The sequence below is a fragment of the Prosopis cineraria genome, unplaced genomic scaffold (assembly GCF_029017545.1).
Source record: "Prosopis cineraria cultivar Desert tree isolate PC_DT_omini unplaced genomic scaffold, ASM2901754v1 PC7, whole genome shotgun sequence".
In the NCBI taxonomy this organism is placed as follows: Eukaryota; Viridiplantae; Streptophyta; class Magnoliopsida; order Fabales; family Fabaceae; genus Prosopis; species Prosopis cineraria.
Window position 1 is genome coordinate 27674980 of NW_026555338.1, and position 11108 is coordinate 27686087.

The 11108-nt window shown below is 30.6% G+C and overlaps 2 protein-coding genes and 1 long non-coding RNA gene across 3 annotated transcripts; all 3 read right to left on the reverse strand.

Annotated features, from left to right (window-relative positions):
- Positions 1–670: 670 nt before the first annotated feature.
- On the reverse strand, positions 671–2294 carry LOC129314913 (uncharacterized). Its single transcript, XR_008594322.1, has 3 exons — positions 2093–2294; positions 1924–1960; positions 671–1253 (listed from the first exon to the last, which is right to left on the reverse strand). It is a non-coding gene; the product is annotated as an uncharacterized LOC129314913 (long non-coding RNA).
- Positions 2295–4085: 1791 nt separating this feature from the next.
- Positions 4086–5252, reverse strand: LOC129316676 (putative disease resistance RPP13-like protein 1). Its single transcript, XM_054961074.1, has one exon. The coding sequence runs from the start codon at positions 5250–5252 to the stop codon at positions 4086–4088; it is 1167 nt and encodes a 388-aa protein (XP_054817049.1).
- A 103-nt stretch (positions 5253–5355) lies between these two features.
- On the reverse strand, positions 5356–6779 carry LOC129316677 (putative disease resistance RPP13-like protein 1). The gene is made up of 2 exons (XM_054961075.1): positions 6459–6779; positions 5356–6411 (listed from the first exon to the last, which is right to left on the reverse strand). Exons 1-2 carry the CDS (start codon positions 6777–6779, stop codon positions 5356–5358), a joined length of 1377 nt encoding a protein of 458 aa, XP_054817050.1.
- Between the last annotated feature and the right edge of the window lie 4329 nt (positions 6780–11108).

The following is an 11108-nucleotide window of genomic DNA, read 5'->3' on the forward strand; positions in this document are numbered from 1 at the left end:
AACAAAATGAAAAATATGCTTGACTATATTAATTTAAAAACAGTTTTAAAATTAAAAAAATGTATCAATAGTAATGATTGTAGGTAGTTAATGGTAGTGATTTATGATAGAAATTTGTTAAACTAATGATATTTTCTAGTAATCAAATTTAGTGCGTTTTTAAAACAAGAAAAATAAAATGAAATAACTTTAAGATGTTTCCATTTTTTGTTTTAAAAATATAAAATGAAAATAATTTTGAAAACAATTAAATCAAAAACTCTAATCCAAACAATTTTTTCAATTTTTTATTATTAAAAATAGAAAATAATTTTAAAACTAGAAACCAAACATATCCTATGTTTCATTGTATGTGATGTGTTAGAATATGTGAGTATAAAAGAACCAATTTTAGATGATATTGTTTTCTATGCTTCTCAATCTCATAGCAGTTGCAAATAAGTCAGGAATTACCATTAAACTATTATCCATGTGGCATTAGGTACACTTCATAATGCATAATGCATATGACAATTGGTGATTTGAAGAAATGGAATATACTTTAAATAAGGAAACCTTATTTTCTACTTAATCGTGTCACTAAAGGAAAGAGGACAGTGCCTCTAAATTTTATTAATAAACCCTCACTTATGGCGGAGGAATACCGTGGTTACATTAAATATTGAAAAAAAAAGAAAAAAAAAATGTACAAGCCACAACTTAGGATCCTTCTATCTATACACCTAACCTCTAACTTCATGACCACGATTCATAGAAACACAATTCTAATTTATAAAATTTTTAGTCTTACAATAAGATAAAAGAAAAAGATTATAAAAACTAAAAACAGAAGTAGAATAGAAAAAAAAAAAAATACCAACTCACTAAAAATCTATTTTGCCTTCTAACAACAAGGAGACTCTTCCGATGTATAGTCATGTACCTTTTGACTATTGACATTGTTGAAATTTCTGAAAAATTCACATTTTTTTCTTTCTCATTCCTTTGTTGAGTTGATGCTCATCAACTAACTTCTTTTCTTGTAATAGTCATGATGCGAAGGCTTCCAAGTTATTATTCTATATGCCAAACAAAAACTAGAGTTGTAATCTGGGAGAAACAAATCTTATCCCAATAACAAATTTGAAAGGAGGATGCTTCCTCACCAAATTTCTTCTTCATTTAATTATTTAGTTTACACTTCTAATTCATTCTTCCACTCATTTCTCTAAGATGCTCCCTTCTTCAAACTGTTTGAAAATCTACTAGCCGCCCTGCAAACGAAAATCCTTAATTTCAAGGAAGATTCATTGTTAAACATCAAATGGGATATGTTCTCAATTGAATATTTAATAAAAAAATAATATATTTGATTGTGCTTTTTCCTGAATATGCATAGAAGAAAAACAGGGCATGTAATTCTTTCAAATGAATCTAGACTAGTATAGCTTCAATATATCACTAAAGATCAGCATCTTCAACATCCGGATGAGTCATTCATTTCTGTGAGGTGTCAGTAAAATACTATTTCTTTTTTCATATATAAATGAAGCCAACATAACAATGTGAGAGTTGATTAATCTTGCCCTGTCTCTCTTGGAGAACCATTGCTAAAGTAATTGACAATTCAAAGAAAAGTTAAAACACTAAATCAATAATAATTACACCAATATATATTATCAAATAAGGAAGGAGGGTCATGAGAATACCAAATAGAGCCTAGTTGAGACATATTATGAATTGCACTAAGAAGTGATAATATAATTGATATGTTTTGAGCAGGCCACTGCCTCATAAGATAAATATATATATATATATATATATATATTAACACATACTATAACCACTAAAACCTGTTTATGTTCCAAAAAAAATCAACTAATGAGTCCATGTGCAATTCAAGTGACGCAGCATTGGTGAGAGTGAGAATAAGGAGATACATACATATGGGGCCTTCAGGGGATGTTTTCAAGTGTTGCCTCTGCAAAACATTGTTTATTTAATTATTAATAATTCTACACACTATATATATATATATATATATAACCAGAGAAAAGAAATGGAAATTCGAGAAGATTTAGGTCAATGAGAATAATGTAGGTATAGGAAGTACCTTCACGAAGTAGCTCTTCGAATTTGCAAATTGAATGTAGGCTTTGAAATCTCAAACTAATGCAAGATTAGGCTGAAGAAAAATCTTTCGATGTTATTTCTCTTAAAAAAATAAAATAACAATTAATAAAGGCACGCAATTACTATGCATTTGTTGTAAGAGGAGAGATTGACTTTAGCATATGGAAGAGAAGACAGGAATAGAAAAGACTTTTTTATTCTTTTTTTATAGATAGGAATATATTTAAAGATAAGATAAAATATTAAAAAGGGAAATCAATATCAGCATTTTGTTGAGTAATATGTAAAAGGCCATGCATGAGAGAACTTGATGTATGCATTCCAATCATGTGTAAAGCCTCAGTGTTTGACCAGAATGACCTTTATAGCCTTAAAAACCAGTATTGATGTGCCTCCACCAACATATATTGAATTTTGAAAAATCTGGTCTAATTAACACCCCCAAAATAATAATTAAAAAAGCTTGGTTTGTTCTCATAATCAGTGTCTGTGTTGATATATATATGCACACACATACATATATATGCGCCCGCTCTCTCTCTCTCTCAAGAAAACAAATACTGAAACCTTGAGTCCAACGTTAAGTGAGGCGTGTTCTCATCCGAATGATAAACGAAGATAATTAATATATTTGCATTTTTCGATGAGCTAAAATACGGACATGTATATGGAAGAAATCATTTTATTGTGCGTCCAAATTAAAACAACATTCACGGATGTATACTTGCAGGAACATGTGAACTGGAATTGAGCCAGAACAACCATACTTTAATATGATTCAATTCTTCATGAACTAACAGGCGCACTTGCTTACTTATAGAATTAACATAATCTATTTAAAAAACGACAGATAAAATGTTTAAGCATCAGGAAATTAAAGTAATGCAAAACAACATTTTGAGAAGAATCAATTACCAATACAACAGAACAGCTTGCTATTTCTGCTTAAAATAGGGTGCGGTCCTTCGTCCTCTCTTTGACGAAATACCTTGAAGCCTTCAGGCAATGTTCCCAAGAGAAGAGAGGTCTCTGCAAATTATTATTTTTTATATTTAATTGTGAGGGAAAATTGAATGGGACTTTTCGACAGAAAATGAGGGAGTATGATGAATTCTAAACATGCAGATCAAATGTAGAGAAAACAACTTCAGCAACATGTGAAGTTATGAAGCAGTTCTCATGAGCCTTTGCTATTAGAAAATGCTTGATTGAAAAGCGCAGCAAGTTTCTAGAGCGAAATTGTTGTCTTGTGTTATGGACAAAAAAATTACCAGATAAGCTAGAAGTTGTTGAGTGAATAGATGAAGGCAGGAAATTAAAATTACCAGATACAAAAATACATGGATGTAATTTACAAAACGTACCTTTAAATAGAGAATTACATATGTGCTGTTGTTTATCATATTTCGATGTGAGGGATGTGAGAAATTTTGGGCCAATCTGGTCCTGTCTCCCTTTCACACCGCTGCTTAAGCAATGGACAATCATAAATATATAAATGGAACAGGGATCTGGGTAAGCCTTGCTCTGGCATGTCTTGGAAGCTTAGACTTTGGCAGCTAGAAAACTCTAAGGATGTAAGAGAATGGAGGTGGAGAAGGCCCCTGTAATTTATCGTTTTTAAATATGAGCATTCGTAAAATGAAAGAGAGTGGAGATTGGGTGGCAGCAGTCCTTCCTCTGGGAAGGATTGCACATCTTCAAAGTCATCACTAACTACAAGTTCTTTCAAATATAGCAGCCCATGCAAACCCCAATCCTTGCGAGAAGCAATCACTTTTGGGCAGTTCAAAATGTCAAGACGATGTAGATGTGAAAGCAAACCTCCTTGGGGAAGTGATTCCATATCTAGACAACTGTCTAAAGTTAGGCCATGAAGAGGTGGAAGCATTTCTGTGGAGCTCCATGTCGGCATGTGCTTCATAGAAATCTTCTCACACTTGTCTAAAACTATCTCTTTGAGGACAGAGGACTTAGGAAGTGAAGTCTCCAGATTTAGGCAAGAATGAATATCTAGTTTTTTTCAAAGAAGGAAGGTGCTGAGGTAGGGACGTTGTCAATTTTAAGCAACCAAGTAAGCAAAGTTCTTCAAGGCATGGGAAACTGGCACCCTCATCCCATTCTTCCCATTCTTTCAACTCTACAAAACTTAAATATGTAAGAGATTGAAATGGAGCACTTGAGGAGGCATTCCCATAAAACTCTTGGCCGATCACCTTTATTCCATCAAATCCCTCAATTTCGAGTCTCTTGAGGAAAGGTAGTTGCCCTAGCATTGGCAAGCTCTCACAGTTTGTACAATATGCCAAACGTAAAGACACTAAATTGGATAAATGAGGATCAACAAGCCACTTCGGAAACTGAGCACCCCCATACCATGTAACAGTGAGCTCTTTTAAGCTACAATTTGGCTCCAAAGCCTCCAATACTTGCTCTTGTTTTTGTGCCATTTCACGGCTTACCACTCGTCCCCAACTTAAATTCAATTTATCCAAACACTTCTCTTTCAATTTTGCTTTTCCCACTGTATTAAGATCACATTCATCCGCAAGATCTAAAATGTTTAATGTGCCCCTTAAATGGTTCAAGGCTCCTATTTCATTTAAACCAAAACCTTTATCTTTTCTCACAAAAAAGTGTGTCATTGTTCGGAGATGCTTCAACTTTCCCATATGTTTGGGCATCTTTATTATACCACTATCTTTCAAGTCCAGATGACGTAAGTTGATCAATTTGTGTAACTTTGGCAGCAACATTCTCAAATTAAAGCAATATTGCAATTTCAATGTTTGTAGGTTGATCATCAAGCACATTGAATTTGGCAACCTTTCAATGCTAGTATTTGACAGATCTAAATAACGCAAGTGCTTTAAATTGGTGATATCATTACTTAACCTTGTAATCTCCTTATTTTTTGCCAAAGATAATGCACGCAAACACTTAAGACGAGAAAATCTAGATAGCATACCGTCGTTTATTTGAAAAACAAAATCATCTCTAAAGTTAAGAAAGTTATGCAGTTCTTGGCACGTGAAAATAACATCAAAATTCTCTATATTTGCTACCTGTGAAAGGTAACGCGTTTTTGCTGGAATTTCATGTGCCTGATCACCTTCTAGATGTAAAGAGAACTCTCCCATTACAGATTTTGCCAAGTCATTCAAAAGGTCATGCATCATGAAGAAATTACCACCTTCTTTTGATGGTTCCAAAAATGATCTTGACTCCAAAAAATTGAAAATTTCATTCTCTTGTTTCATTACTAGAATGCAACAAGCCCTCTGCCATCCATAATTGGATAAGGACATTCTTGTCAATGTTATAATCTTTAGGAAAGATAGAACAATAAGCAAAACAACGCTTATGATTTGAAGGTAGATAATGGTAGCTCAATCTTAAAGATGGGATTATATTGCTATCATCCTCTGACAAATCCCAAAAATTACTCTTCAAAATCTTCTCCCAATCTTGAGGAGATTTTGTGTACAAAAGGCATCCCATTGATTTTATTGCCAGAGGCAATCCTCCACACTTCTTGACGATGTCTTCACCAATTTCTACAAGATTTTGATCAGCAACATGATGCTGATCATTAAATGCGTACTTTGCAAATAAATTCCAACAATCATCATGTTGTAATGGCTTCAAATCATATACATGGGTAGAGTGCATGACCTCTGCTACCCTTTTACTACGTGTTGTTACAATAATTTTACTCCCCAAAGCAACATGGTTGAAGGGAGCTCGGAAGACCTCCCAAATTTGATGATTCTCGTTCCAGACATCATCAAGAACGAGAAAAAATTTCTTACCCATCAATTTCTCTTTTAATTTCTGTTGAATATCATCAAAATTATCTGATAGGTCAATTGGAGGACAATCAAGTTCTTTGAGAATTGCTTTGGTAGCTTGAATGTGATCAAAACTTTCAGAAATACAAATCCAAGCTCTTTTCTCAAACTGATCCTTCATGTTTTTGTCATCAAAGACCAGTCGCGCAAGGGTTGTTTTACCTAACCCACCCATACCCACAATAGCTATCACGTCCACATGCCGCTGCCGCTGATTATTCTCATTCATGTTATGTGACAATAAAATCTCTATTATTTTCTCTCGATCAACATCTCTCCCGTACACATTGGATTCATCTATTAAAGATGTTGTTGGCAATCTGTGGGGCCCTTTCCTGTTCACTCCTTGCGGAGTGCCAGCAGGAGGGTCTTGCCTCAATCCAGGTATCTCATTTTGCTTGAGATATTCTAGATTCTCAAGCACATTCTCGATCCTTGACTCTATGTTCTTTTCAAACAGCGGTTGATTAATGAAAGCAGAAAGCAGCATCGTACCTTGCCGGTCACAGTCTGTGATTCAACATCTAGTTTCTGTCGCAATGCCTCAGTAGCAATCTCATCGATCAAGTCTTCAGCCTTGAACACTTCGTCCCTGAGCTCGTCAAGCCACTGCTTCACGTTATGATTTTGATACTGCGTTTCCTCTGCATCTTCAATAACCTGATTCACGGACAGAAGGACAACACGCAGCTTTGTCAGCGAGCCATCCTCGAGCTTTCTCCCATGGAAGAAGTCAAGAAGTTCACGAGAAGCCAATCTCTCACACGCCACCTGAAGGGAAGAGGACAGAAACGCTCCAGCCACCAGCTCAGCCATGTTTTTTCAGTAAGAGCCTGCAGAAGGTATAAAGAGAACGAAGGAAGAAAGTGAGGATGGTGAACGCTTTTCACGGCGAGTGGTTTATATAGAAGAAAGTCTCACTTAGGGTGGTTCAAGAAATTACTCTTGAATTGAATTCCGAGATACTGCTTTTGCTTTGTGATCGTACATGCGAATTTACTTTTCTATAAAGACTTCTCAAAAGTAAAATAGATGGTGCCAACTGCCAGTGGCGCGGCAACTACTACTTTGTTTGTGCCTTATCTTATTTTATTTTAATGATAGTAAACTAAAACTCTCTGAAATTGAAACCCGAGATAATGTTTGAGGGTAATTTACCAAGTACCTTAAGTTCCAAACTTTTTATAATGGTACTACGATTTTAGATCTCATTTTCTATACCAAGATACAAAAAATTTGGAAGAATGACAATTAAATTCTAAAAGGATTAATTAATTTAGCTTAAGCCTTAATTAATTTCAGTGCATTAACAAAGTCTTTTAGTCTTTTAGCAGTAATAAGTTTCACTCAGAGATTCACAAGTTTGGATATTAATTTAAAAAAATTAATTATTTGATCCTCATAGTTTTGATTCAATTGTAACTTAATTTTTTAATTTTGACTCGTTGTAACTCTGTCTCTAAAGTTTTAACTCGCTTATAAATTATTCCTTGAACTTTACTTTTTACAAATTAGTATTTGAAGTTTTAACTTCTTAAATATTGATTTCTATATTTTAAGAAATAAAATTATAAAGATTAAAAATATTTTAAACTTGTGATATTTATAATATTTATAAAGATTAAAAGGATTTAATAATTTAAAATATTAGTAATAAATTTTAAAATATTTTTAATCTTTATAATTTTATTTTTAAAATATAGGGATTAATATTTAAGAGGTTAAAACTTTATGGACTAAATTACAAGAGACAAAGTTCAAGAGTTGATTTATAAGTAAGTTAAAACTTCAAAGACTAAGTTAAAATGAGTTAAAGTTGAGAGACTGAGTTACAATTAGGTCAAAATTATAAGGACTAAATGATTATTTTTTTTTTATTAATTTTATAATTTTGTTGTAATGAATTTATAATTTATTTTTAAATTTTAACTAGATACAAAAATGTTACTTTTTAATATTGAGAAGTATTAATTTTAATTAATTTAAAAATTTATAAATTTAATTCTTAATTTTATAACTTTATTACAATACATTTACAAATTATTTTCTAAATTTTAATTGAGAATATAAATGTTCATAGTTAATGTTGAAAAATATTAAATCTAAATAGCTCTATTGTCTATTGTTTATTTTTTATTTCTCTATTACCTATTTTTAATTTTTTAATCCTATTAAAATTTAAAAAATAAGTAATAAATTTATGACAATAAAATTATAAAATTAAAAATTGAATTTGTAAATTTTTAAAGCTATTAAACTTATTATATTTAAAAAATCAAACTATTTTATTAGCATTTTAAAATTGATTAAAATTTAATTTAAATTAATTGATCTCTTTAAAATTTGACTGTCGTTCTACCACCAAAAAAAAAAAAACTTTACCTGAAAGAAGGTGTCAAGAATATAGACCGAGTTCTGTAATTAATGCAGACATCTACTAGTCTGTTATGTGGTAGTTTATCTTATTAATGATGATTTGAAACTACATCCTCCTAGAAATTGAATATCCGACATGGGAGTAATGTGGCCATGCCAGCCAGTTACTTGTGAACGAGGGACAGATTGATGAAGCATTTCATCACTATTCACTGAATGAATTGGTTGGTTCTTTAATTTGCAGTTAATCTGAAACTGAAACCGGAGGTACAATATGCAAAAATATAGTTCTCCCTCCTGCCGTCCGATTATAAAGCATCTTTTTTCAAAAAAAAAAATGATGGCTCTTAATATAAAATATTTTGTGAGATATTAACTACATTTTTTTAATATTATTTATATTTAAACTATTAATAATAAAATAAAATATAATATAAATTTAAAATTTTTATTTAAATATAGACAAAATTAAAGGTTCCACTGAGGTGATCATACTTCTTTCAAACAAAGTTAAATAATTTAATCATATCTTCTTGTTTCAATGGCGTGATTGTAGGGGCCTAATAATAAGAATATGAGATAGCATTTTTTTTTAAGTCTTATTTATAAATTATTTCAAACTAACATATCAAAATCAAGAAGGCACAGTTATATTATCAATGTTATCTTAAAAGAAAAAGAAATTTATCAATTTACCTTGCTTAAATACATTATTTTAAAAACACTTTCTCTCCCCTTTAACTTTTTAGAAAAAATAACAATCAAGGACTACTAGATAAAATTTATATCAATTAAAGATAAATAGATTTTAAAATTACACTGTAATTTCTTACTTTTTGACTAATATTAATTTTTTATGTGAGATAACCAAATTGCCTATAAAGTTTAAAATAAAAAAGCCACCTTACTATCATTGGCGGTGACCACTAAACCACCATCAGAACCCTTAGCAGCGAATAGGTCACCAAAGCCCCTACCACCGACAGGGTTGCAAGCAGCCAATCATCAAAGCTTTAATACCAACAACACTTTTATTCAAAATAATTAGTAAAGGCAATTAAGGGAGGATTTAATCTTATGGCTCCTTAGCCACCTAAAAAGTTTGGTGGCCAGTGGCCATTAGGCGCCACCAAACCTTTCAATTATATGTGACAAAAAAAAAAATATAAGTAGAAAACTAAATTTCTAGCTACTTATATATTATAATATAATGGTGTGTTGTTAATTCTTGAATTTATTATTTTACTAATGTTACTAGCTAATCTGACATGAACAATCACAAATTAAGAGTTTTAAAAACTTCATACATTTTATTTGTTAAATGTTTGAATGTATTGTTGTTAACTTTGAATAAGTTATTAAAATTCAATGAATACTCGTTAATAAAAGATTAACATGTACAATTAAGTACATCATATCAATTTTCTAATTTATTAAAACCTAAATAGATTGTTATTAATTTTGAATGAATTGTTGTGAAACATAAATATAACATGTTAATAAAGGACTAACACTTATATGATTAAACCCATCTCATCCGTTATTTTAACTGTTTAAAACTTGAATGAATTATTATTAAATTTGAATGAGTTGTTGTTAATATAAAATAGGAATAGATACTTGTTGATAAAAAACTGACACTTATACAATTAAGCTCATTTCATCTTTTGTTTTTCTAATTTGTTAAAACCTAAATGAATTATTGTTAACTTTGAATGAATTATTGTTAAAATCCAAATGAATACATGTTGATGAAAAACTAACTGTACAATTATGCACATCCTATTCATTTTTGTTTAACTTGTTAAAGCCTGAATAAAGTATTATTAATTTAGAATAAGTGTTATTAAAATCTATTGATCATTGACCGATAGAAATTTCCTCTAATGGTTCTTTACTGATATTTTCCCAACTTTTCACTACTATCTACTTAGTTATTTAAAATTGTGAAAGGGTAAAATCAAAAGAAATTAATTAATGTTCAATCTTTTTATGCAAAATAACTTTTTTATCATCTTGTGCGAAATAACTTACTCTCTCCATTTAAAAATATTAGACATATACTTTCATTATTTAAAAATATAAGGTATTTTTTGAGGAATTGGATGTTAAAAAATGTAAGGCATTTTTAATCTTTTGAAGTGTAATTATTACCTTTTTTTTTAAAAAATACCTTTATTGATAATAACTTATATTTATTGTTAGGTATTTAATAGAGGTAAACATGAAAAGATATGGTTAGTTTGAAAAAAGGTAACTACTTTATTGGGAGTGAGATTAGGTTAAAAATGTCTTATATTTTTTAATAGAGGGAGTATATGTTTTTAAGGTGAAATGTTAAAAAAAAAATCTTGGGCCTTTTAAAATGCAATTAATGCTATTTTTTAAAATGCAATTAATGCTATTTTTTTTTTCAAAACCCTTAATTAGGAAGTGTAAGATTTTCTAATTGATACACCCTATTAAATAAGGTGAATATGAAAAGTGCATGTCATTTCTAAAAATAATTAACTAACTTATTAAGATCTAATTTGTCTAAAGATGCCATATCATATTGAATGGAGGGATAATAAAAAGAACTATGAACTCTTTCTAAAAAGTCACTTCTATATAATAGGAGGGAACATGTACTTTCATTTGTTTTAAATATAACTTACCTTTAAGTTCTAACTAATTCGTAAACTTAAAAGAAAAAATAAGTAAGTTGGTTATTTGCAATTATATCTCTGCTGTTGTTTGTTATTTAAAGTTATTGTGCGCCCACTAAAA

Coding starts and splice junctions, on each gene's coding strand:
- LOC129316676 (XM_054961074.1), bottom strand. CDS start 5,252: ATGGGAGAGTTCTCTTTACATCTAGAAGGTGATCAGGCACATGAAATT.
- LOC129316677 (XM_054961075.1), bottom strand. CDS start 6,779: ATGGCTGAGCTGGTGGCTGGAGCGTTTCTGTCCTCTTCCCTTCAGGTG. Junction 6,412..6,458: donor CACAGACTGTGACCGGCAAG/GTACGATGCTGC, acceptor CTGTTTGAAAAG/AACATAGAGTCAAGGATCGA.